The sequence below is a fragment of the Oryctolagus cuniculus genome, chromosome 18 (genome assembly GCF_964237555.1).
Source record: "Oryctolagus cuniculus chromosome 18, mOryCun1.1, whole genome shotgun sequence".
In the NCBI taxonomy this organism is placed as follows: Eukaryota; Metazoa; Chordata; class Mammalia; order Lagomorpha; family Leporidae; genus Oryctolagus; species Oryctolagus cuniculus.
This window is the reverse complement of record NC_091449.1, coordinates 187,919-215,091: the sequence shown is the minus strand read 5'-3', so window position 1 is coordinate 215,091 and position 27,173 is coordinate 187,919. Positions and strand designations below refer to the sequence as shown.

The window sequence follows — 27,173 nt, the reverse complement described above, 5'->3', positions numbered from 1 at the left end:
CCTGGCTGTAGCTGTGCGGCCGGAGAGACGTCCGCGCAGGCGGCTGCCGCAGCTCAGGGGCGGGGGTCGTTATCGTCGCTTCACCGGCCCGCGGCTCCCACCTGGGGAATGGCCGCGCCTCCCCGCGGCTGCGTCCCCCGCTCGCGCCGTGCGGAGGCGGCTCTCTAATCCTCGGCGGGGGAGTCCGGCCGTCGGAGGGTCTCCGGGGCTGGAGACGGCCGCGCGTCGGTTGCGTGTCCCGCTCGGCGAGTCTCGCGGGGCCGCGCTGCCCGCGGGTTCCGATGGCCGAGGAGGCGCAGGTGGGCGGAGGAAGGGAAGGCGGTGTCAGACGAGGGGGCCGAGGCGGAGGCGCGCCGGGGCCTGGGCAGGTGGCGAGGTCCTCCCGGGGGTCTGGGGGATGCCCTTGGTCTGGGGCAGGATGGGGTCTTAGCTGCGCCGTTGGCACCCTGGAGACGCCCTGTGCAGAACATGTCCGGAGGCCAGGGAGCTGCCTGTGGCACGAACTGGCGAGGTGGCGCCGAGGTGAGAGTGGTAAGCCCGGCGGGCAGGAGGCTCTGGAACCAGTTCCTGGGGGGCGTAAGGGAGAAGGGTGAGCTTGGGTGTGTATCTGAGCGGTGTGATCCCTGGGACTCGGAGGAACTGGCTGGCAAGAATTAGGGCAGCGCATAGATGGCTCTCTCCGGGCGCCAGCCTGCTGCTGTGGGCTGGGCGCAGTGTCCAGGTGTTCGCCTGAGGTCCTGGGAGAACGGGGTTATGAGCGTGTGTATGTGTGGTGAATGGCCGTGGAGGTGTGGCAGAGCCCGGAGACAGACGTCCAGAGCCCGAGGTGCCTAACTGTCCGTTGGTCGTTGTTTTCCGCCCACCGTCGACCTCAGGCTCAGCGGATCCGGTCACTGCAGGAGCTGGTGCGGTTTGAGGATGTAGCTGTGTATTTCTCGCAGGAGGAGTGGCGGCTCCTGAATGAGACCCAGAGGAGCCTGTACCATGAAGTGATGCTGGAGAACTTCGCACTGGTTAGCTCACTGGGTGAGTCGCACAGCCTTGCTTTCTCCCTATCCACCTAAGGTTCCACGTGGCACTCTGCCTGAGTTTCCCTAATAAATGCTCTGTTGGCCCTGGTGTTCAGTGATTCTTTGGAATGTCACCTGGCCACCGTCTTCGGACATTGTAGGATACTCCATTGTGGGAACTACTATTGTTTTTTTTACATTTATTTATTTATTTGAAAGAGTTACACAGAGAGAAAAGGGGAAAGAGAGAGAGGTGTTCCATCCGCTGGTTCACTCCCCAGATGGCTGCAACAACTGGAGCTGCGCCAATCTGAAGCCAGGAGCCAGGAGCTTCCTCCAGGTCTCCCACGCAGGTGCAGTTGCCCAAGGACTTGGTCATCTTCTACTGCTTTCTCAGGCCATAGCAGAGAGCTGGATTGGAAGTGGAGCGGTCGGGACTCGAACTGGCACCCATATGGGATGCTGGCACTGCAGGCGGTGGCTTTACCTGCTACGCCCCAGCACTGGCCCCCTGGGAACTTCTTTGCTGCCACTTTGGGGACAACTGCAGCCTCAGATTCAACCAGACAAAATAATTCCCATTTGTAGTAAATTGAGTCTTCTCTCCCCACCCCCCTTTTTTCCCTCTCTCCCAGCCTCATTTCCTCCCTCCCTATCTCTCATTAGACTAGATGAAGGTTTGTCAATTTTATTGATCTTTTCAATGAACCAAATTTTAATTTTATAGATTCTATTTTTCTAATCTCTGTTTTATTTATATCTAATCTATTATTCCATTTCTTCTGCTAGCTTTAGATTTAGTTCCTTTTTCATTTTTTGCTCTTTGAGGTGTAAAGTAAGGTTATTGTTTTAAAATCTTTATGTAGAACTTTAAAAAATTATTTGTATTTTGGGGCCGATGCTGTGGTGTAGTAGGTAAAGCTAACATCTGCAGTGCTGGCATCCTATGTGGGCGGCAGTTCAAGTTCCGGCTGCTCCACTTCCAATCCAGCTCTCTGCTATGGCCTGGGAAAATCAGTGGAAGATAGTGCAAGTCCTTGAGCCCCTGCACCCGCGTGGGAGACCAGAGGAGGCTCCTGGCTCCTGACTTCGGATCAGTGCAGCTCTAGCCGTTGCAGCCAATTGGAGAGTGAACCAGCGGATGGAAGACCTCTCTCTCTCTCTCTCTCTGCCTCTCCTTCTCTCTTTGTGTAAAATAAATCTCTGTGTCAAATAAATCTTTAAAAAAATTTTTTTTTAATTTTTATTTTTATTTGGAAGACACAAAGAGGAGAGGCAGGTGGATCCTTCATCAGCCGAATCAATCCCTAAATGCCTAAAACAGCTGGAACTTGGCCAGGCCTAAGTTGGGAGTCCCAGTTACTTGAACCATAGCCTTCTTTCTTCTTTCTCCCAGGGTCCTTTTTTTTTTTTTTTTAATTTATTTTTTTTTGGTCAGGCAGAGTGGACAGTGAGAGAGAGAGAGAGAGAGAAAGGTCTTCCTTTTCCGTTGGTTCACCCCCACAATGGCCGATCCGAAGCCAGGAGCCAGGTGCTTCTCCTGGTCTCCCATGCGGGTGCAGGGTCTCCCAGGGTTCCTATTAGCAGGAAGCTGGTATTGGGAGTACAGCCAGGACTTGAACCAGACACCATATGAGATGCAGGTGTCTCAATCAGCATCTTAACTGCTGTGCCAAACAGCTTCCCTGAAATCTTTTCAAATATTGGTGTTTCTAGCTGTAATTTTCCCCCAAGGCACTGCTTTTGCTGTATCCCAGAACTTCTGATGTGTTGTGTTTTAATTTTTGTGCATCTCAAAGTGACTTTTTCCCCCTTGGCTCATTGGTTGTTTAGGAATGTTTTGTTTAAGTTTTATAAATTTGTGTTTTCCGGATTTATTTCTGTTGCTAATTTATGTTTTAATTCCTTTGTGGACAGAGAACATACATCATACATTGTATGATTTCAGTACTTTGAAATCTTATTGAAGCTTGTTTTGTTTTCCTAGAAAAATATATGTTCTGGAAAATGTTCGATATTATTAAAATGTTCCATATTATGAAAAGAACGTGTACCTCTTATTACTAAGTGACTTTTTTTTTTTAAGATTTATGTATTTATTCTTTGAAAGGCAGAGTTATAGGGAGGCAGAAGCAGAGAGAGGGAGTCTTCCATTTGCTGGTTCACTCCCCAAATGGCCTCAAAGGCCAGAGCTGGGCTAATCCAAAGCCAGGAGCCAGGAGCTTCTTCCGGGTCTCCCACACAGGTGTAGGGGCCCAAGGACTTGGGCCATCTTCTACTGTTTTCCCAGGCCATAGCAGAGAGCTGGAACAGAAGTGGAGCAGCTGTAGCTGGGATTCGAACTGGTGCCCATATGGGATGCCAGCACTGTAGGCAGCAGCTTTACCCACTACACCACAATGCCAGCCTCCATATTATTTTTTTTTTTAAGATTTATTTTTTATTTATTTGAAAGGAAGAGTTACAGAGAGAAAAGGAGAGACAGAGATCTTCCATCCACAGGTTCACCCCCGAAATTGCCACAACGCCCAGGGCTGGGCCAGGCTGAAGCCAGAAGCCAGGAGCCCCTTCTGAGTCTCCCACTTGGGTACAGAGTGCCAAGCAGTCAGACCATCTTCCCCTGCTTTCCCAGGTGCATTAGCAGGGAGCTTGATTGGAGTGGAGCAGCCACGTCTTGAACTGGCACCCTTATTGGATGCCAGCATCACAGGCAGAGGCTTAACCTACTCTGCCACAATGCCAGCCCCTGACATTTTTTTTTTTTTTTTTTTTTTTAAGATTGATTTTGTTTGAAAGCATAGTTACAGAGATGCAGAGGCAGAGAGAGAGGGAGAGAGCAAGTCTTCCATCTGCTGGTTCACTCCCCAAATGGCCACAACAGCTGGAGCTTAGGAGATCCAAAGCCAGGAGCCAAGAACCTCTTCTGGGTCCCCAACGTGGGTGCAGGGCCCAAGAATTTTTGCTATCTTCTACTGCTTCCCAGGCCATAGCAGAGAGCTGGATCAGGAGTAGAGCAGCCAGGACTCGAACCGGTGCCCATATGTGATACTGGCACTGCTGGCAGTGGCTTTACTCACTACACCACAGTGCCAGCCCTGACATGTTCTTTTTAAAAAATATTTATTTATTTAATAAGCCAAATTTATATACATGGTATAGATATATAGATATAGATATATGAGGGGAGGACAGATGGAGAGAGATGAGAGAGACAGAAAGAGATCTTCCATTCACTGGTTACTCTCCAAATGGCAGCAATGGTTAAGCCTTGGCAAAACTGAAGCCAGGAACCGGAAACTCCATCCAGGTTTCCCATGTGCTGGCAGGGGCCCAAGTGATTGGACTGTTTCCCATTGCTTTCCCAGGTGCATTAGCAGGGAGTTGGATTACAAGCAGACCTGAGGGTCCGGCACTGTGCTGTAGCAGGTTAAGCCGCTGCCTGCAATGCCAGCATCCCATATTAGCGCTGATTTGAGACCGGGCTGCTCCACTTCCAATCCAGCTCTCTGCTAAGGCCTGGGAAAGCAGTAGAAGATGCCCCAAGCCCTTGGGCCCCTGTACCTGTGTGGGAGACCCGGAAGAAGCTCCTGGCTCCTCACTTCAGATCAGCGCAGCTCCAGCCATTGCAGCCAATTGGGGAATGAACCAGTGGATGAAAGACATCTCTCTCTCTCTCTCTCTCTCTCTCTCTCTCTCTCTCTTTCTCTTTCTCTTTCTCTTTCTCTTTTTGCCTCTCCTTCTCTCTCTGTGTAACTCTGACTTTCAAATAAATAAATCAATCTTAAAAGAAAAGCAGACCTGGCTGGCGCCGTGGCTCAGTAGGCTAATCCTCTGCCTGTGGCGCTGGCACACCAGGTTCTAGTCCCGGTTGGGGCACCGGATTCTGTCCCGGTTGCCCCTCTTCCAGGCCAGCTCTCTGCTGTGGCCAGGGAGTGCAGTGGAGGATGGTCCAAGTGCTTGGGCCCTGCACCCCATGGGAGTCCAGGAGAAGCACCTGGCTCCTGCCATCGGATCAACGCGGTACGCCAGCCGCAGCGTACCAGCCGCGGTGGCCATTGGAGGGTGAACCAACGGCAAAGGAAGACCTTTCTCTCTGTCTCTCTCTCTCACTGTCCACTCTGCCTGTCAAAAAAAAAAAAAAAAAAAAGCAGACCTGATATCAGATACCAGTGGTCACAGGCGGTAGCTTAACCCATTGCACCACAATGCTGGCCCCAAGTGGCATGTGCAAAGGCTGTTGTTTCCTTGTTCATTTTCTTCTCAGTGGTTCTGTCCATTATTGAAGTCTCTAACCATTGCTGAATTGTTGAATTGTCTATATTTACTTCAGTTATGTCAGTTTTGCTTCATATGAGAGCTTTTTGTTGTTTAAAAACACATAATATATGACCTACCCTCTTAATAAATTTCTAAGCATATAAAAGAGGTTTATTTTCTAATATTCAAGTTTCCTTCCTGTTTGCCATGAAGCCATGCTTCCTATAGTGTGTAGCAGGGTGGGTCAGCCTTGACGTGGGGTAGCTTCTTACTACCTGTTACCCCCAGGACTTGCATCTTCAGATCCCATGTGTTTGCCCAATTGGAGGGTGATAAAGAACTCTATCTGCCCAAGTGGGTGGATCTGACTGGTCAGCAGAGCAGAGGTTGGAAGGGGTCCTGATTTTGGTGAGTGTAGCTAGGGGATTCCTTGGTTTTATCAGTGGGCTCCTGGCATGTTAAGTGCCTGTGTACACTGTTGTGTTTTATTGGTCAGTGGCCACACTTTATACCCCCTTTTCTTCTCCCTTCTGATTGCTGTGCAGTCTTGCCATCTCTGTCTATCATGACCCTGTAGCCCTGGGTGAGCCTACTGTCTGAACTGTGTCTCACCATTTTTCCTTCTCTCTGTCTGGTGACCATCTTGCATGTGATTTGAAATCTGCATATATCTTTAAATAATATTTGAACACCAGATAATGCTTAATATTTCAACATCACCTACTATTTTGTAATCAGATTTTGCTGCAGTAGACACATCTTCACAATGCTGGGGTGTTACTAGTAGCTAACGTTCTGCTAAAACCCTTTGCAGATGACTGACTTGGAGACCCCAGCCATCCTCCCTCTACTGCACCCCATTTTGTGCCCTCATCTCTGTTGAGGTCTTCCCTGTTCTCTGGTCTGGTGGATCCCTATTCTGCTGGGCCAGCCCTTCCTCATCTGTACCTTTTCAGAAACCTGGTAATGACCTGGAGACCTTTCTAGGTATATCTGACATGCACTGTTGATGAAGGTCTTGCTCCTTCTGTTTCAGCTCTCACTAACTGACTTTTCTCTGCTTTCAGGTTCCCTGAGTAGTCTGAAGGATAAGCAGGTGAGGAACTGCAGAGTCCATTTGTCCGAGAAACCCTTTGTGTGTGGAGAGCCTGAGAAGGATGACCCAGTCCCCTTAGACCTCATCAAGCACCAGGCCACCCATACAGATGGGAAGCCACACAGCAGCACCGAGCACGGGCAAGCTCTCCCGCTCAGTTCCGATCGTGAGCAGCAGCACGTGGTGCACGATGCACAGAGCCCTTTCAAGTGCAGTGAATGTGGGAAGGTCTTCCGGAATACCTTTGCTCTCCTTGAGCACCTGATAAGTCACTCTGGAGGAAGACCCTTCAGATGCCCAGCAGGCAGAAGATCCTTCAGAAAGAATTCAACTTGTGTTAGTCACAGAAAAATTCAAATGGGAGAAACACCCCATGTGTGCAACGAGTGTGGGAAAGCCTTCAGTTACCCCTCTAAACTGAGGAAGCACCAGAAGGTTCACACGGGCGTAAAACCCTTCCAGTGTAGTGAGTGCGGGAAAACCTTCACCCGCAAAGATGCACTGACTCTGCACCAGAGGGTCCACACGGGAGAAAGGCCGTATGCGTGCAGCAAGTGTGGGAGAGCCTTCAGTGTCCTGTCCACCCTCATCCGGCACCGGAAGGTTCACGTTGGAGACAGGCCCTATGAGTGCAGGGAATGTGGGAAGCTTTTCAAATACAACAACAGCTTCATTCTGCACCAGAGGGTCCACACGGGAGAAAGGCCTTTTGAGTGCAAGCAGTGTGGTAAAACCTACGTGACCCGCTCTGGCTTGTATCAGCACTGGAAGCTGCACACTGGGGAGCGGCCCTATGAGTGCAGCCTGTGTGGAAAAACCTTCACGACCAGGTCCTACCGCAATCGCCACCAGCAGTTCCACACGGAAGAGAGGTCCTACAAATGTACAGCATGTGGGAAAGCCTTCAAACATAGTTCTACCCTCCTTCAGCACACCAAAGTCCACACTGGAGAAAGGCTTTAGAGCAGGGCATGTGGGAGAGCCTGTGGCTGACGTCTCCTTCCAGGAGGACATTGAGAGAGTGCCCTCTGAAAGAAGCTGAACCTTACGCCTTGCTCCCGTGCCTGCCAGGTGTGGGAAGTTTTGGGGAGCTATGTTGCACTCTCTGGCCTGCCCAAGGTGGTTCCGTCACTGCCAGTTTCTGTGACGGAAGCCGTCCCACCTCCATCACCTGGCAGTCACCATGATGTGTTCAGGGATGGCAGACCTCATGCTCCCTTCTTCTAAATAGGAGAGAATTGTGACTAGCTGAGCCTATAGGTGACCTTATTTTCTCCCCTCAACTGGTCTAGGAGAAAGCATGACCCAGTCTAAGGTGAGCTGAGCGAGTGTTTGGTGGGGGAAGGGTAGGAGTACTTCTAGGGAAGGTTTGCCATTATCACGGATACACGCAGTATTTGTCATGCTGTGGCACAGAACATGATTGCTCTGGCATGTGTAGTGATAAAGGCTTTATTGTTTAAGATACCTTTAATATTGGGGGTTCTAATCCCTTGGTGTTGCGGGATTGAGAACAGAGTTGGCCTCTGTCACCAGGCTTAGAGGGCCTAGATTTTGTGTGTTGGAAGGGTGTCTCTGACTTTTTCTTGACCTAGGACAGCAGGGTAGCAAAGACTAGGTGTAGTTAAGGTTGACCTAGTTTGCGCTGGTGTCTGTCCTTGGGAAGGGCCGGTAGGCTGGATGTCAGGTTGTCCTTCAAGGTCCTGAGAAAGAAGATCCTGTAGTCCTGGGACATGGCGTTTGTAAGCCAGCCCCTACCTCTGGTGTCTGTGGGCAGTGTGTTCTTTATTGTTGTCTAGCTTTTGCTGCCACCCTCTGAAACTCAGTGTGTGGGTCCAGATTTGATTTGTTGGACCCTTTGATTTTAAAGATTTTGGAAACTATTTCCCTAAAAGGCAAATTGTCAGTTCAGCAAAACTTGTATGTTGGATGTCACTGTGTCTCTGGTCCCTGAGGAGAACATTTCCTGGGAGACATGTCTGGGGTGAAAGCAGGAGATCCCAGATGGAGAGGCTTCGGACCATAGTGATCAGTTTGTGTATTGGGAGGCAGCTGCTGCTGCCTCTGCCCAGAGTGATTCTTGCTCATTCTATTGATGACCACACCCAGACAAGCAGGCTTACAGGCAGGGGAGTTTGGGGCCAGTCTGCTCCATTTCTCCCCAGCACCATAAAAATACATGCCTACCCCTAGTCTTGCTTTGGTCTTCCTTAGGTGTAATAATTATCTACTGCCAACCTGGGGGTCTGTGTGGGAGCAGAATTAAAGTCCAACTGAGCCGTGTAGGGTGTAGGGTAGACCCTGGTCATTACAGCTCAATCCTTTGTACCATATATGATTAGCTGTGGTTAGATATCATAAAATGCCTCCCCTACCCCAGTATATGGGTTATGGGTCCTCTCCACCTCCCATGAAGCTGCTGCCTTGTGTCCTGCTGGGCTACATATAAGCAGCCAACCTTCCCAGGAGAAGGTGGAGGGTAATGTTTCCCTTGTAGAAGAAAGCTAGAACAAAGCCTGGTGACTGGCCCTTTTACCTGCCTAGGGTGCCAGTTTGGGTGGGGTTAATTAATTTTATCACTTTCAGCTCAGACTTCTTCAATTAGGGATTCAAAACTGGAATTTTGAGAGGACACAAATGAAAACAATTCCCTTGATGTGGAAGATTTTCAGCTCTAAAGCCAAACTCTATAATCATCATTACCTATCATAATAAATTAGCAGCCATAATCATTAATGACCAGGGTTGGTGGGAAAAGTGGAAAAAAGCCTGAGAAAGACTTTGCTAGTAACTGGAAAAGGAAGTATATTCATTAGTTGCTCATGCATCTACTTGTTTGTTCATCAAGTGCTGATCAGGCACATGCCTCAGGCCTGGTCATCATAGTATTCAAGCTGAAGCTGTAATGATGGGGCCGTGGGTGTTCATGTGACCTGAGCTATGCTAATGAGAGTCAAAGGACTTGCTGGAGTTATGAAGAAAGCTGCCATCTTGGCCCCAGGAGTTCATGTACCAGATTTGGGAGTTGTATCTTCAGCAACTGTCTTTCCTCTTCAAAGACAGATCAGCCTGCAAAACAAACCAAAACAGACAGGTGAGTGACAGCAAGGCATTCCTTAGGTTGGACATTGGGCACAGCAGTTAAGACACTACTTGAGATGTCTGCATTTTGTATCAAAGTATCTGGTTCCAGTCCTTTCTTCTCTGCTTCCAGTTCTAGCTTCCTGGCAATGCGAGTTCTTTCTCTTCTGCTTCCAATTCCAGCTTCCTGCTAATGTGCACCCTGGGAGGTGGCAGATAATGCTTCAAGTGTGTGGGTCCCTGCCACTCACACAGGAAACCTGGATTGAGTTCCAGGCTCCTGGCTTCAGTGTGGCCCAGCCCCAGTTGTGCGGGCATTTGTGAAGTGAACAAAATAATGTAAGTCTGTGTCTCTGCCTCTGTCTTTCAAATAAAGTGAAAATAAAATTTTAAAGATTGCTTTTCATCTCATTTAACCCTGGGTCCATTTTGCCTGTAGGTGTCACTTGTTGAGTGAGTGAGTGGCTACTCTGCATAACCTGTGCTGGGCTGAGACCACAGCCCCATCATCAGAGGTAACCGGCAAGGGAGAAAGAAGGGCACCTAGAGAAAGAGGGTTAGCAAATGCTCTCCCTGTGCTTGAGCAAATAAAAATTGCTGCTGTGTGAGGCGGGTGCTGAGGAGTAACAGGTAAAGCCACCATCTGCAGTGCCAGCATCCCATGTGGGCGCCAGCTCCCTGCTAATGCACCTGGGAAAGCAGAAGATGGTCCAAGTCCTTGGACCCCTGTACACACATGGGAGATCCAGAAGCAGCTCCTGGCTCCTAGCTTTGGTTTGCCTCAGCTCTTGCTGTTGCGGCCATTTGGGGAGTGAACCAGAGGATGGAAGATCTTTCTGTCTGCCTCTGCCTCTCTCTAACTCTGCCTTTCAAATAAATAAATAAATCGTTAAAAAAAATTGCTGCTGTGTGCTGGAGACTGAACTGCCGCAGCAGAGATAAAGTGCACAGGGGACCTCCCTCCCTCCCTCATGGAGCTGCATCCTACTGCGCAGACAAGCATTCCTTAGGAAACCGCTCAGTTGGCAGTCCTAGTAAGAGCTATGAATGGGTATCCTTGCAGGTGTTGACTGAAGCCCTTCTCAATTCCTTTCCAGCATTGTCAGAACTCAGCCGGGCCTGTGTGTACATGTTTTCCTGTTTTCCACTGAACTATATGTCTATCCCTAATGCCAGTTAAGCAGCTTGCCTCAGGTCCGGCATTGTGCTATAGCAGGTTAAGCCTCCACCTGCCACACCAGCATCCCATATGGGTTCCAGGTCAAGTTTCTGGTGCTCCACTTCGAATCCAGCTCCCTGCTAATGCTCCTGGGAAAGCAGCAGCAGATGACTCAAATGTTTGGGTTACTGCATCCACGTGGGAGACCCAGAAGCAGCTATGGGCTCCTGCCTTTGGCCTGACCCAGCCCTGGCTATTGCAGCCATTTGAAGAGTGAACCAGTGGACAGAAGATCTCTCAATCTGTCTCTCCCTCTTGCTCTATCTCTCCCTCTCTCTTGAACTCTACCTTTCAAATAAATAAATACATCTTAAAAAAAAAAAAAAAAAAAAGCGGCAGCAGCTTGCCTTCCACATCAGAGTATCTGGGTTTGATTCCTGGCTCTGGCTGCTAGCTCCAGCTTCCTTTTATGAAATGCCCTGAGAGGCAGCAGTAATGGCTCAAATACTTGGGCCCCTGCCACCCACATGGGAGACAGATTGAGTTCCCAGCTCCTGTCTTCAGCCTTACCCACTCCTAGCCATCATGAGCATTTGGGGCATGAACTAGCAGATGGAAGTGTACTCTATCTGCATCTCAAAAAGTACCATGAAATATCAAGTACTAAGAAAGATATATTTGAAATATATGCAATACATACATGTGTACATATATTGAATAATATAAAGCATTTGCTGAGAGAATTTAAAATATGGAAGAAGTGTGGGCTGGCACCATGACACACTGGGTTAAGCTGCCGCCTGTTACACTAGCATCCCATATGCTGGTTTGAGTCCTGGCTGCTATGCTTCTGATCTAGCTCCCTCCTAATGCACCTTTGAAAACAGTGGAGGATGGCTCAAGTACTTGGGCCCCTGCCACACACCAGGGTTCATGCAAGAACTCTGAGCAGAAAACCTCTTAATTTGTGAGGCACTGAACAGGGTATATGGACAAATTCTGCCTTGGTATTGGGTTGCACTGTGTTCTTTTTTCTTTTTTTTTTTTTTTTAAATTTATTTTATTTGAAAGGCAGAGTTACAGAGGGGCAGGGAGGGGAGCGAGGAAGAAAGAGAGAGGTCTTTCACCCACTGGTTCACTCCCCAAATAGCTGCAATGGCCAGAGCTGCACTGATACAAAGTGAGGAGCCCGGAGCTTCTTCCAGGTCTCCCGTGTAGGTGCAGGGGCCCAAGGACTTGGGCCATCTTCCACTGCTTTCCCAGACCATAAGCAGAGAGCTAGATTGGAAGTGGAGCAGCAGGCACATGAACCGGCGCCCACTGAGATGCGTGACACTACAGGCGGCAGCTTTACCTGCTATGCCACAGCACTGGCCCCTGCACTGTTCTAACTGAACCTGTGCAAGCCCACGCCCAGCATCCTCATCCTCAGTACAATACATGCCGGAAGATTCCCCAGCTCTCCAGGACTCTGGGGTGCCCTCCAACCTGGAGAGGAAGAACTTTGAATTGGAGCTGGTGCAGTGGAGTGTGGGTAAAGCCGGTGTCTGCAGTGCCACATCCCGTATGGGCACCGGTTTGGATCCTAGCTGCTCCACTTCAAACTAGCTGCTCCAACTCCCTGCGAGTGTGCCTGAGAAAGCAATAGAAGATGGCCCAAGTACTCAGGCCCCTGCACCTGCTTTGGAGACCTGGAAGAAGCTCTTTGCTCCTGGCTTCAGACTGACCCTGCTCCAGCCATTATAGCCATTTGGGGGAGTGAACCAGTGGATGGAAGACCTCTCTCTCTGTGTTTTTCCCTCTTTTTCTGTAACTCTGATTGGCTTTAAATTAAAATAAGCTAAAAGAAGTGAATGGATCCTCTGCTTACAGGAGGATACTTCTCTAAAAAATAAATTAGAGGGGCTGGCCCTGTGGCATAATGGGTAAAGCCACTGCCTGCAGTGCTGGAATCCCATGTGGGCACTGGTTCTAGTCCTGGCTGCTCCTCTTCTGATCCAGCTCTCTGCTATGGCCTGGGGAAGCAGTAGAAAATGGCCCAAGTCCTTGGACCCTGCACCGGCGTGGGAGACCTGGAGGAAGCTCCTGGCTCCTGGCTTCGGATCAGTGCATCTCTTCATTGCAGTCAACTGGGGAGTGAACCAGCAGATGGAAGACCTCTCTCTCTGTGTCTCTCCTTCTCTCTGTGTGTAACTCTGACTTTCAAATAAATATTTTAAAAATAAATTATAAAAGTTAATAAGCTGGTTATAAAAGTTAATATTTGAAAATAATTCAGACATTTAATAATCTTTTCACAGGTTCAATCCCAGCCCACTGGCGGATCGCGTCATAGAGCTACAGGTGATTTTTACAGGTGATTGAACCTTTCTGGGGTTCAGTGGCAGGCAAAGGTCTGCACTAAAAGGCTGGCAACCCTGCACTTGATCTGTTCTGAGATCACCAGGAAAATACCACTCCTCTCTCTTTTTTTTTTTTTTTTAAGCCTTATTTTTATTTATTTGAAGGACAGTTACAGAGAGAAAGAGAGGTCTTCCATCTGCTAGTTCACTCCCCAGATGACCACAACGGCCAGAGCTGAGCCAACCCGAAGCCAGGAGCCAGGAACTTCTTCCAAGTCTCCCACGCCGGTGCAGGGGCCCAAGCACTTGGGCCATCTCCCACTGCTTTCCCAAGCCATAGCAGAGAGCTGGATCAGAAGTGGAGCAGCCAGGACTCGTACTAGTGCTCATATGGGACGCTGGCACTGCAGGCTGGGGCTTTAACCCACTGCACCACAGTGCCAGCCCCCACTCCCTTCTTAATGTAGATCTTGAGCAGAGAGAGTACAAAATTACTTTCTAGCAGATGGAAGATCTCTGTCACTCAAATTATTTTTTTTTTTTTTTTTTTTTTAAGATTTGAAAGAGTGACAGGGGAAGATCTTCAATTTGCTGGTTCACTCCCCAAATGACTGGGACAGCCAGGTTTGGGCCAGGCTGAGGCCAGGAGCCAGCAACTCCATCTAAGTCCCCATATGGGTGGCAGAGCCCAGGCCCTTGGGCCATCCCCTGCTGCTTCCCCAGACCATTAGCAGTAGCTGGATTGGAATTAGAGCAGCCAGGACTTCACTGGCACTCAGATGGGATGCAGGCCCCACAGCTGGCACTTACCCTGCTGCACCACGACTCTGGCCCTGACTCTATCATGCCTCTGAAGTACATGCTTCAGGGCCAGCGCTGTGGTGATGCAGGTAAAGCTGTTGCCTGCAGCGCCGGCATCCCATATGGACACCAGTTCTAGTCCCGGCTGCTCCACTTCCAATCCAGCTCTCTGCTATGACCTGGGAAAGCAGTAGAAGATGGTACAAGTGCTCGGGCCCCTGCACCCGTGTGGGAAACCTGGATGAAGCTACTGGCTCAGGGCTTTGGGTCAGCGTACCTCCAGCCATTGAGGCCATTTGGGAAGTGAACTGGCATATGGAAGACTTCTCTCTCTGCCTCTGGCTCTCTGTGATTCTGCTTTTCAGGTAAGAGAAAGAAGAAAAGAAAAAGAGCCGGCGCCGCAGCTCACTAGGCTAATCCTCCGCCTTGCAGCGCCAGCACACCGGGTTCTAGTCCCGGTCAGGGCGCCGGATTCTGTCCCAGTTGCCCCTCTTCCAGGCCAGTTCTCTGCTGTGGCCAGGGAGTGCAGTGGAGGATGGCCCAAGTGCTTGGGCCCTGCACCCCATGGGAGACCAGAAGTACCTGGCTCCTGCCATTGGATCAGCGCGGTGCGCTGGCCGCAGCGCGCTGGCCGCAGCAGCCATTGGAGGGTGAACCAACGGCAAAAGGAAGACCTTTCTCTCTGTCTCTCTCTCTCTCACTGTCCACTCTGCCTGTCAAAAAAAAAAAAAAAAAAAAGAGAAAAGAAAGAAACACACACACACTCTTCACATCAGCTTCCACATCCAAAAGACTCAGGGCCAACCTTGTTATCTGCATTTTTCTCACTGCTCCACACCAGGTAATCTAGTTGGCACAACTAAAGCAGATCCATAGCTAACCATTTCTTTCACCTGCCAGGTACCCCTCTGTTCAACTACCACAGGTGTACACTTGGGCTACTGCAGTCACCCTCCTCCTGGTCTTCCTGCCTCTACCTCCACCATGCTCTCAGTCTGTTCTCCAGCAGGCAACCAAGGGAACCTGTCAAGACCACACTCGGGGCCAGAACTGTGGCATAGCGGGTAATGCTGCCGCCGCCTGCAGTGCCGGCATCCCATATGGGTGCCAGTTCGAGTCCTGGCTGCTCCACTTCCTATCCAGTTCTCTGCTATGGCCTGGGAAAGAAGTAGATGGCCCAAGCCCTTGGGCCCCTGCACCTGTGTGGGAGACCTGGAAGAAACTCCTGGCTCCAGATCAGCGTAGCCGTGGCCATTGTGGCCATCTGGATAGAAGACGAATGGATGGAAGACCTCTCTCTCTCCTCTCTCTCTCTCCTCTCTCTCTCCTCTCTCTCTCTCTCTCTCTCTCTGACTTTCAAGTAAAATAAATACATCTTAAAAAGACCACACTCCCAGCACCTCCACCACCTCCTGCCTCCGCTTAGAACTTTCCACATCTCACACAATAGAGGCCCAGCTCAGCAGCCTGCCTTTGCCGGCCTAACTGGTCCCACTGCTGTTTCTAGCAGACTCCACAGACTTGAGCTTCCCTGAACGTTTCCACCTCGTCACATTCAAGGTATTCCCTGTGCCTGGGACAGCCGGCCCAGACTTCACTCCGCAGGCCTCACGAGACGGGACGCCATCGCCTCCCCGCAGCCCCTGGCCTGGATGCAGGGTGCTAGGGGGAAGCACCGCTCAGGGTCAAGGAAAGGAGACTAGGATTCCAAGATCGGGAGGGCTGGGATCCCAGTGGGTGGGAACCTGCGCCAGGTCCGTCAGCAACGCCGCGGCTCCGACGGAACCCGGGCGCCGGGCGGGGTGACTGCGGGCTGACGGCCACACTCGGCCTCAGTTTCTCCAGATATGAAATGTGCTCCAGGAGCAGACAGCGGGGATCGCGGAGAGTCACGGCGCTGGTCCGACATTTGGGGAAACCGAGGCAGAGCTATTAGCCGTGGGGAGCCTTCTCTCTTTTCCTCTCGTCGGGAACAAGCAGCGAACCGGCGGACAACCCGCCAGACACAATATGAGACCGCAGTGGCGGCGCCGGAAGTCCTACCGCGTCCAGGGCGGGAGACCCGGTCGGAGCCCCCAGCGGCTCGGTGCACGCCGCCGACCGCAACCCGGAGCCTGCCTGGGAGCCCCCTGCTCGTTGCCAAGGTGATCAGGAAACGCGCTCCCGCTGCCTGGCTCACACTGCGCCCAATGGGAACCCAGGATGGGCGCTTGTGGGCGGGCCTTACGGACTCTCGTCCAATGAAGGCCTAGGGGCGCGCCGGCGGGGGCGGGACTTCCAGCGTCGTTCGCTGACGGCTCCTTTGGCAATTCGCTGTTCTGTCAGCGCCTCCCTGAGCGACGGCCGGCGTGGAGGCGGCCCTCCCGGCCCACGGAAGCGCGAGCCGGGAAGGAGAGCCGGCGAGATCTCGCCCTCGTGACTGTCAGGTGCGCTGACTGCGGTGACTGTCTTGGGGAGCCCTCGGCGCGTCGGCGTCCTCCGGGGCCCGGGCTCGCGGCGCCCTGTCGTCGTCGCGCTGGGCGTTGTGTGGGAGAAGGAGGCTCAGAAAGCCGCCAGGTCCGAGGTCGCCGGTCCCCCACCACGTACCTGGGGAGGCTTTGACGTTCCTGCGGGTCCGTGAGCGCTCACCGGCGGGGGCACCATCTCAGAAGCCCGTGGGCGAGATGGAGGCAGGGAGCGGGGAGTAAACGCACAGGGAGCTGCCCGTGCCTGGCTTGCGGGTGAGACTGACCCAGGGCGTTCAGGAAGGTGCTCGCGGGAGCGCGAGAGGTTTCCGCTTCTGTCGGAAGCCTGAGGGTGCCGGGAACCATGGGCGATTCTGAGCAAAGATCTGAGTTAACGTTTTGAAAATGCCCCAGGGGCTGCAAAATGAACGGGCGGTGGGAGAAGGGTTGTGGCAGGGCAGGAAGCAGAGAGCCTCGTGGGGAGGGGAGAGGGGAGCCGTGCTAAGATTACCCAGCTAGAGCGGATGGGATAGCCTGTTGATTCAGACATGGGTGAAGGACCATTGATTATAGGAAGGACCAGGACGCTGCCCCTGGAGATCGAAGGTGGGCAGGAAGAGAATGCCTCAGTGGAGATTAGCGGTTGGCTTCTGCAGGTGTAAAGGTGGAGTTGTCTGCAAACATCTGAGTAGAGGTGTCGCATGGGCCCTTCGCCTCCCAAGGGTTCTGGTGTGGCCTCTGGAGAGCCAGCAGTGGTGTGCTGGTGGCCTGGACCAGGTACAGGCCTGAGGATGGGATTTGGGAAGTCTTAGACTGTAGTTACAGATGGGTCTTGAGGTGAGTAGGTCAAGGCTTGGACCAGTGGCTGGTTGGAGGATGTGGGTACAGAAAAATATATATATTTACTTATTTACTTGAAAGTCAGAGTTACACAGAGAGAGGAAGACACACACACACACACACAGAATGAGAGAGAGATCAATCTTGCATCTGCTGGTTCACTCCTCAAATGGCTGCAATGGCCAGGGTTGAGCCAGGCCAAAGCCTGGAGTCAGCAGTTTCTTCTGGATCTCCCACATGAGTGTAGGGGCCCAAGCACTTGGGCCTTCTTCCGCTGCTTTTCCACGTGCATTAGCAGGGAGCTGGATCAGAAGTGGAGCAGCAGGTCTGGAGCTGGATGTCAGTATCGCAGGCAGTGGCTTTATCTGTTACGCCACAACACCGGCCCTGGGCGCGGAAAAATTAGTGCAGCCCTGCCTAAGACCAGTGGGCCTGGGGAGAGTACACATCCAGGGTAAGTCTCTACTCTCATATGAAGGGGTGAGCAAGTCTATCAGGGATCAAGATCTGGGAGACATAAATGGGAGGTGGTTGGCAAAATGGGGACCAGCCTTATGTCCAGTGCTTAGGTCTGTTAGAAAAAGTGGGACTTTCTACTGAGGCCTAGTGGGGCTTCCCCAGTGACACACTGCTGCAGTTTGTACTCCTGCTTGACTAGGTCAGGTCTTTGTGTCCCCTTTTCCCCCCTGTACCGGAAATGTAGATTTTTTTTCCCTCTGCTTTTCCTATGATCACCATGGGAAGTGCTGCTAACCCTGGTACAAGCCTAGGTCCTGCTACCTTCTCTCATGGCTGCTGCATGAACAACCCCCATACCTTCTGCTCTAAGTCCTTGACAGCCATGGTTCACTGTAAGTATTCTCACAACCCATGTAACTTACTGTGTCTAGCTGAGTCATTTTTTGATCAAGTAACCCTGTGAAAATCTGTGGCTTTTCTATCCCCTTTGCTGTACTCCCTTACTTCAGCCAAAGTTTTCTGCCGACTGCCTTTGCTAATATGCCTGCCAGCATCATGGGCCCTGACATGATCTTTGATTATGGAGCCATCAAGTTTTTCTAGTGAGATCTTCCCTGGGTGTTGGTTTCACGAGATTGGTTCAGTTCTTCTCAGCTATACAAGTGCGTAGATGTTCTTCACTTACTGTGGATTGCCATGGGCTGAATTACTTAGACCTAGGGTGACCTCTCGCAAAACACATCATCCTCCATAGGAATCACTGCCTCCACCCATGTGGTCACCCAGCCAGAACCAGTGAGGAGACTTGGTTGGTAGACAGCTCAAATCAGGTAATGGCCAGAGAGGCCTCATGTGGGGATTGATCTGGGGAGTTCAAGACAGGTATGAAAGGGTCACTAACAGTGGGCATGTGGTTCACCTGGTACCTGATGTGTGCCCTCTGTTGTCCTGGTGCCAAGGTGAATAGCCAGTCCCCTTTTAAAATCTTCCTGACCCTCTCCTGATGCTGCATCCTACTTCTCCCCTGACTCTGTCCCCTGGCTGCCCCTCTGTTCTCCAGTTATCATCCTTTCCCCTTCTTCCCCCTATAGCCAGATCTTCCACCACTGGTCTCCTGCTAGCCTATGCTGACCTGATGCATATCATTAAGTGGTCTTGAAAACCTGTTCTGAGAGACTGGCTTATTGTACTCCTCTAAGGAATATGGGCACTTTTGTTGATTCCTTGAGGCATGATTTTCCCTCATTGCACAGCGTTTGTCTATCGTCAGACACTGAAGCCCTTCCAGCTCCACGTTTTGCAGAACGTAAAGAGGACTGACACCGAAGAGACACCTGAAAAAATGTACAGCGTATGGAAAGGCATTCAAAGAGAAAAAACTCTTTATCCCTACCAAAAAACTTCAGAACAGTTAAAAATTCTCAAGTGCATTGTGAACATGGGAAGGATTTTACCTTTGTATTCATTTTGATAAAGTTCAAGTACATCCATACCTTCAAATGGCCCTACAAATGTGTTAACATGAGAAAGCCCCTACCCAGAGCTCCACCCCTCTTTGAGAACCAGAATGTTCTCTTCACAGAGAAAGACCTTACAAAGGCGGGACGTAAGGCCTAGCCTTAAGCAAAAGTTTGCAATATTCTTTCCTGTACCAACCATGTTCATATTTTACAAAGTACTCATAAGTGTTTGAAATGTGGGGCACTTGCATTCAGAGCTCTGCTCTCATTAGCAACAGCAAATTCATGGCAGGGAATGACTATACAAATGTAGTAACTGCATGGAAGCTTTCAGTAAGATATAAAACCGTATTCTTCAGAATTTATATCAGAGACAGGCCTAACAAGTGCAGCTACGTTGGAAAGCCTCTTCTCACAGGTTAAATTCAATTTAGCTCAAGCAAGTTACTACATTGTGAATGTAGTGTGCAGGAGAGAGAAAGAGAAAAGCTGCAGCTCCTACTTGTGCATAAAAAGATTGATACTGGTGCTGGCATGGTGCAGTGGGTTAAGATGCTGCCTGCAATGCCAGCATCCCATATTGGTGCCAGTTCAAGTCCCGATGGCTCCATTTCTGATCTAGCTCCCTGCTGGTTTGCTGGGGAAGGTAGTAGAGAATGACCCAAGTCCAAGGGCCCCAATACCCAGGTGGGATACCTGAATGGTATTCTGGGCTCCTGGCTTTGGTCTGGCCCAGCCTGCCCACTGTGGCCAATTGCAGAGTGAGGCAGTGGATGAAAGATCTCGCTCTAACTCTGCCTTTCAAATAAATAAATAAATCTTTAAAAATATATTGATACTAATTTATGCTGTTAGTGCAGTTGTAGTAGTACCAGCCAAGTATGCAGGCAACATAGCTAAGGACATTCTAGACATCTCCTCAGTTCATTTCTCAGGCTCATCTTTTTGTTGTTGGGTTGCTGTTTTTTTTTTTTTTTTTTTTTTTTTTTTTTTTTTTTGACAGGCAGAGTGGACAGTGGGAGAGAGAGAGACAGAGAGAAAGGTCTTCCTTTGCCGTTGGTTCACCCTCCAGTGGCCGCTGCGGCCAGCGCGCTGCGGCCGGCGCACTGCACCTATCCAAAGGCAGGAGCCAGGTGCTTCTCCTTGTCTCCCATGGGGTGCAGGGCCCAAGCACTTGGGCCATCCTCCACTGCACTCCCTAGCCACAGCAGAGAGCTGGCCTGGAAGAGGGGCAACCGGGACAGAATCCGGTGCCCCAACAGGGACTAGAACCCAGTGTGCCGGCGCCGCAGGCAGAGGATTAGCCTACTGAGCCGCGGCGCCGGCCCATTGTTGTTGAATGATCCTAATAATAAGCAATTTAACAATTTTGTGGGGAAAATGTTGATAATGGAGAGAGCCCCTATGTGTGCAGTCAGCATAGGAAAGCAGTCAACCACATCTCCTTACTTGCTTGGTACCAGAAACTTCTCTTTGGGAAAAAAAAAAACCTTCCAAGCACAGTCAATATAGGAAAGTCTTCAACTGCCTTTTAAAAAGTTTCAGTCTTCTCTTTTACCTCATTGAGTATAAAAGAATTAATATCCAAGAGAGATGCTACGTGAATATCCTCAGTCACAGGTATAGCCACACCTGGAAGTTCAACGACTACCCTGCACACGAGGAAAGCCAAGGGAACCATGTAGTACTTTGTGACCTACTGGAGAGCTTTGACAGAGGTGTCACAGCACTGGGTCCTGTGACAGAAACCCTCCTGTGTTTGGTGGTCTTCGGTTGCTCAGTGTGAACAGCCCCTGTGTTCCCTGCTTATACTATTCTGAAGGGAGGGTGGTGATCCTGTACCATTGTGATGGCATCATAGCTGGGTTAGCAGGAAATGATCCTACTGTGAGCAAGGAGCTTGATGTAGGAGTTTCTGGGGAGCTTCTGGGTAAGTTTTCTTTTGTCTCTGAAAATTGGGTCATCTTCTACTGCTTCCCCAGACCATTAGCAGAGAGTTGGACCGGAAGTGGAACAGCAGGGACTCTAACCAGCTCAGATACGGGATGCCAGCACTGCAGGCAGCAGCTTTCTCCCCAGTATGCCACAGTGCTGGTATGGCCTAGAAACTCTCCAGGAGGTAGCTGTAGGCAATCATAGTGCTCATCTTTTATTTCCCTTCTCAGGGTTCTCTGGTCTATGCAGTCTGTTGCAGTGTTTGAAAAGCATTGTTTCTTGTTTTTCTGGTTGTTTTATTGTTTCAGGTGAAAGGGCAGATCTGGTCCCTATCACTCCATCTTGCCTGAGAGCAGTTTTATAATTTATATTTGTGTGATTTCTTCCCCCCTCCCACAATGAATACTTGACTCTTCAATAGAATGTCAACTCTACAGGAGAGTCTTTGTGTATTTTGTTTACTACTATAGTAGTGTAGTCTCCAACACACAATAGTTGCTCAATTGGCAGGGGTTAAATAAGTGAATTAGCAGACTCAGGTTCCCTAAGTGCAAAGGATACGTTATGGAGTATGATCTGATGTGAAGGAGGATTCCCCACAGGGAAGGTGCTCACTTTTCGCCAGGCCCTTTGCTGAGTCCTTTGGTAAACAAAGGCATGAGGTGATACAGCACACATGGCCTTCACCTAGAGTTGTCTCCTAATGGGGAATATAGAGATATAGTGTATAAGCAGAGAAAATTGCAGGGTAATTCCTGATGTCATTTTTGATAGAGCACTGAGAGAAACAAAACAGAGAGGTAACGGAGAGCAGTGGAAGCCAATTCATATTAGTAGTCAGAAAGACTTCTCTGAGAAGGTGACTACAGAGTTTTTCACCCAGAAACAACTGCATTGTAGATGCCCTAGGCAGTAATAAGCAGGTACATTTGAGGAACCAGATCATGCTAGCCTTGCAAGCTGGGGGAAGTTTACATTTTCTTCCAAGTAGGATGGGAATCCACAAATCAAGTTAGTTGCTGTGAGGGAGACCGGGGATATAAGGGGTCAGATGGGCTGAGGCTGAATTTTGGATGCATGGAAGACAACTGAGAAGAAAGGAGCTTCGACAGCATCTAAGCCCACTGCAGCCGCTGCTGCTGCTGTCTTCCAGATCCAGGATCACTTCTGACCTTTTCCAAGGAACTGGTAGAAAATTCTGGGCTGGGCTCTAAGCAGTTCAACTCTGGTACTGCTTCTCCAGTAGCTAAAAGGGGTGGCTGATGTTGTGGGCACAGCTGCAAAGGGAGAACTCTCCCAGGTGTCATATACCTCACTCTGAGGAGTTTCAGCAAAAAGGCATTATCTGTTGGTTCATGGAAACCAGTAAGTCCGTTTGGCGTCTGGCTTTAGGCACTACAAAGATCTGGGGTTCAAGTGATATCAAAAGGGCTGTCTTCAGCAGTCACTCTACAGTGCTTTGCTATGTGGCGGTTCACAGGAAGGTCTTTTGAGATTCAAGATGAATGTCAGCAGCCCCAACTCATAGATGTCTTGAGCCATGTGAGCTTTGCTTCAGACATTCTGGCACATATACCCACTCACACATGCACCCACATGGCAGGCCACATGCCTCGCACAGAGCCCTACTGAGAAGACCTGAAAGCAAATATAAAGACTAGTCAGGTATTCTTTACCAATGGGGACAGCATCCTTTTACATGGCCTACCTATAACTCATCATTCAGGATTCAAAGAACTGAGCTCTGGCAACAAATACCTGCCCTACCTTGAAGTCCACGCGGCTCAACTGAACTTTCTCATCCCAAGCAGCCCTACCATGTGGGTGGAGGACAACAGAAAGGAAAAGGATGGCCTGAGATTAGGTGCTGTCCTCCTACCTCAGAACTCTGGGAAGAACTCATGCAGACCTGCCACAAGCTTGCTGAGCACAGGCCTTCCTGGGTGCTGGTCTTAAGGAGGTTAGCGTCTCTCTCCACTCCAAGATCCTGGGGGAGAGTCGTTCTGGATGAAGTGGCAACAGCGCCATTAATGCTGCTACATGCCACTGTAGACATTTTCAGCCAAATTGGGTAGCATGTCTGGAGATCACAAGGCTCCTTTGGGCCTGATTTGCTTCCTGATAGTCAGAACTATCAGGCCCAGGAACACATGTGTAGACCTACGTACATGGGTTCTTATGAGACGACTTTGTATAGAAGTTTTCAGGAATGGTTGCCAACATTTATAAAATCAAAGGCCTCCACATAAAAATGTGCCTCTATCCCTTGGGAACCAAGAAAATGGGGCAAGCATATGTTTATCCCACCATCTCTGTCTTTTGTGCCCTGAGACAGCTCTTCCTCAGGGGCAGTAAAACCAGCAGATGAAGGTAATGGCCACGTTCCGGGACTAGAGGATCCCCCTTCTCTCAGTCCTGGAGTTCCTGCCCACACAGGATGGTCCTGAAATGAACACCCCAGAGGTGTTGCAGGGCACCGAATCTTCAGATTATCTGCTCTGCCGGTGCCCAGCATGCTGCCCACTCTAAAGAGGCGCTTGCATTTTTTTTTTTTTTTTTTTTTTTTTTTACTGGCAGAGTGGACAGTGAGAGAGAGAGAGACAGGGAGAAAGGTCTTCCTTTGCCGTTGGCTCACCCTCCAATGGCCGCCGCGGCCGGCGCACCGTGCTGATCTGGAGGCAGGAGCCAGGTGCTTCTCCTGGTCTCCCATGGGGTGTAGGGCCCAAGCACTTGGGCCATCCTCCACTGCACTCCCGGGCCACAGCAGAGAGCTGGCCTGGAAGAGGGGCAACCGGAACAGAATCTGGCGCCCCGACCGGGACTAGAACCCGGTGTGCCGGTGCCACTAGGCGGAGGATTAGCCTGTTGAGCCGCAGCGCCGGCCTTGCATTTGTTCTTAAGAACATGGTTGTGCAAGACCTCTCAGGTTCTGCAGAGCTGAGTCTCCTGTGACCAAGTTCACTATCACATGTGACAAATTTGGGTGACAGGGGCTCAAGCACTTAAGCCATCATCTGCTGCTTTCCCAGGAACATTAGCAGGAAGTTAGATCAGAAGCAGAGCAACCAGTCCTCGAACCATTGCTCCAATTTGGGATGCCAGTGTGGCAAGCTGTGCTTAATCTTGTGTGCCACAGTGCCAGCCCCCAGCGAGGCCTTTATTGTCACACACTGGAGGCAGGCAGTTCCAAAGCTGGGTGACATTAAGGCTCAACAAGTGCACTGCAGGTGTCAAGCTCAACAAGGACCAAGAAAAAGGGAAATTCCTGGAAGTCCACAGCCTCGTTGAAAACTAGGTTAGGGCAATGCCAAAGCACTGGAGAAAGGGGAAAGGTGAAAATGAGATGACCCCAAAAGGTGCCCACCACTCGTAGTTCTTTCTGCCACATGAGAGAGTTCAGAGGTCTGACTTCCCTGAGTATGACAAGTACACTGGAGGCCTGCCAGCTGGTAGAAGTGAGATTGTAGCCGGCAGTGGTATAATCTGACAAACGCACTAGACAGGATGAAAGATGTGACCTAGTGCTGAAAGCTTCCATATACCTGACACTCACAGGTTAGTCTCCCCAGGGGTGCTGTGGCACACAAGATTCCATTTTTGGCTGCTGCTTCACAAAGATTCCTTCCACAGAAGTGTTCTCACGAGTTCTTTTATGGTTAATAAGGAGAAGCTCCAGCTAAATCCTTTCCCACACTGACCAGGTGCTGGGTAAGACTGGCTTTGGCTGCAGGCATTCTCCTACCTCCTGTATTTAGGTGGCCCTAGTCCAGCATGACTTTTCTGGTGCTGAGAACGGTTAGAGCTGTAGCGGAAAGCTTTTCCAAATCTGTTGCACTCATAAGGCTTTTCTCCAGTGTGAACTCTCTGGTGCTGATTGAGGATGGAGCTTTCACTGAAGGATTTCCCACACTGGCTGCACTCATAAGGCCTCTTTCCAGTGTGAACCTCCGGTGCTTAACAGGGTTAGAACTACAGCTGAAGGCTTTCCCACATTCATTGCACTCATAAGGTCTTTCTCGAGTATGAACTTTCTGGTGCTGAATGAGGGCAGAGCTTTGACTGAAGGCTTTCCCACACGCTGAGCATTTGTAAGGCTTTTCTCCAGTATGAATTCGCTGGTGTGGAACAAGGTTAGAGGCAACTGAAGGCCTTCCCACAGTGGTTGCACTTACAAGGTCTTTCCCCAGTATGGCTCCTTGGGTGCAGAACAAGTTTGGACGTTTGCCATAAGGCTTTCCCACATTCTCTGCACTCAAAAGGCCTTTCTGTGTTATGAACTTTCTGTTGTTGAACAAGATGAGAGCTGTTAATGAAGGCCTTCCCACATTCCCTGCATTCATACGGTCCTTCTCCATTGTGTATTTTCTGGTGCTCAGTGAAGCTGGAAATACAGCTAAAGACTCGCGGCACTGTCTGCATTCATGTGGCCTTTCTGTGTTGTGAACTTTCTGGTGCCGAACAATGTGGAAACTGCAAGTGAAGGCTTTGCCACACTGACACACTTATAAGGCCTTTCTCCAGTGTGGACTCTCTGGTGCTGAACTAGCGAGTGTTTGCGGGTAAAGCCTTTCCCGCGTTCACAGCAACTATGATGTATTTTCCCAGCGTGAATTTTCTGATGCAACCTCAGTTTAAACAGGTGGCTAAAGGCCTTCCCACATTCCTTACACACATGCGATGCTTCCCCAGTATGTAATTTTTGGTGATTAACATGGATTGAGTTCTCCCTGGGGGCATTTCCACCTGTGGGGCATCTGAAGCGTCTCTCTTCAGAGTGAGTTATCAGGTGGTCAAGGAGAGCAAAGGCCTTCAGGAAGGCCCTCCCACACTCACTGCACTTGAAAGGCTTCTGTGTGACCTGCTCAAGACTGCAGCTGGGTGGAAAGGCTGCCCTATGTGCAGTGCTTCCATGTAGCTTCCCCTCTCTGGTGGTGGCCTGGCTGTGGCTATCCAGGACGTTCTTCCCACCACCTTGGCCCTTGAAGGGCTTCTTGCCACTGTGTTCTTTCTGGGGCTGCTGAAGCTTCATGCTGATCCAGAAGCCTCTCACACATGACTCACACATGTAGGGTTTGTGCCCAGGGTATGGTACCTGGTGCTCAGCCATGTCCAAAGTATCTTTCAAGATTAGGTCACACATGTCACAGATATTGGCATACTGGGTAGAAGGACCTGCCTCGGGTGCCCCAAACTGGAACACTCCTTCTACAGAAACACTCTGCTTGGGAGAAGCTTCGTCTGCTCCAGGCCAGCAACCTGAAAGCACAGAAGTGCTGGTGAAAAAGTACACATGGACTTTATTGGAAGGGGCCAGCCTCTTCACAGATGTGCCTGACGTATGCAGGAATGAAGGCAGGGTAAGCAAGATCTAGCAGTGCAGGGCTGGGCCTGCGTAGGCACAGAAGGAGGGCACTCACCAGATGGGAGAACACGGGATAGGGTCAGGCAAGGAGAAGAGGCAGGGACTCCAACTCACACCTCAGCTCTCAGCAGGACCTGATACAGGCAGCTCAAGAAGACCTCTGATAGCAAGAGGAAATCTCGGGGTGAGCACAAACCCAGGAAAGTCCAGCTGCAACTGGGCATCTGGTTCTCAGAATCTACATAAAGATAAGTGCACAATCCATAGTAAGTGTAGGCTAATGCCATTGTAGGTTAATGCAGGCAAGCCTACAAAGGAATAGTGGAGGGGACCAGAGAAGACATGGAGGTCAGGGCAGTAGGATCATCCACCATCCACGGGGCAAAAAGTCAAAGCAGAAATGGCAAGAAGGTGAAATGGGCTCTTGGTGGATGCAGAACACATTTCTCACATAATGGAACTTTAACCCTGATATAACCCATGCCACCAGCTCCACTCACCAAGTCTAGGCTCCCATTTGGCCTCTCTTGTGACTGGACACAGATTTACCCTGTCGGGTACCCAAGGCACTTTACCCTGCTCCAGGTAGGCAACCACAAAGGATTTGGAAGATACAAGACCTAAGAAAAAAGTAGAACATGACCAGCGCCGCGGCTCACTAGGCTAATCCTCTGCCTGTGGCGCCGGCACCCCGGGTTCTAGTCCCGGTCGGGGCGCCAGATTCTGTCCCAGTTGCTCCTCTTCCAGTCCAGCACTCTGCTGTGGCCCGGGAGCAGTGGAGGATGGCCCAGGTCCTTGGGCCCTGCACCCGCGTGGGAGACCAGGAGGAAAGACCTGGCTCCTGGCTTCGGATCAGCGCAGCACACCGGCCGCAACACACCGGCCGTAGTAGCCACTTAGTGGGGTGAACCAACAGAAAAAGGAAGA

At 50.5% G+C, this 27,173-nt stretch overlaps 2 protein-coding genes across 2 annotated transcripts; one reads left to right on the top strand and one right to left on the bottom strand.

Moving 5' to 3' along the window:
- The first annotated feature begins 308 nt into the window (after positions 1 to 308).
- On the top strand, positions 309 to 21,318 carry ZNF584 (zinc finger protein 584). The gene is given in 9 exon segments (XM_070063383.1): positions 309 to 522; positions 876 to 1,026; positions 1,379 to 1,384; positions 3,575 to 3,584; positions 5,571 to 5,636; positions 5,638 to 5,679; positions 6,369 to 9,783; positions 9,884 to 9,959; positions 12,904 to 21,318. Coding segments are annotated over 7 exon segments (1,287 nt in total). The 5' UTR covers positions 309 to 468; the 3' UTR covers positions 7,327 to 9,783; positions 9,884 to 9,959; positions 12,904 to 21,318.
- LOC103345289 (zinc finger protein 132) lies at positions 9,149 to 26,024 on the bottom strand. Its single transcript, XM_070063369.1, is given in 6 exon segments — positions 9,149 to 9,432; positions 16,333 to 24,828; positions 24,831 to 25,024; positions 25,026 to 25,290; positions 25,293 to 25,382; positions 25,385 to 26,024. Coding segments are annotated over 5 exon segments (1,395 nt in total). The 3' UTR covers positions 9,149 to 9,432; positions 16,333 to 24,622.
- Positions 26,025 to 27,173: the final 1,149 nt, after the last annotated feature.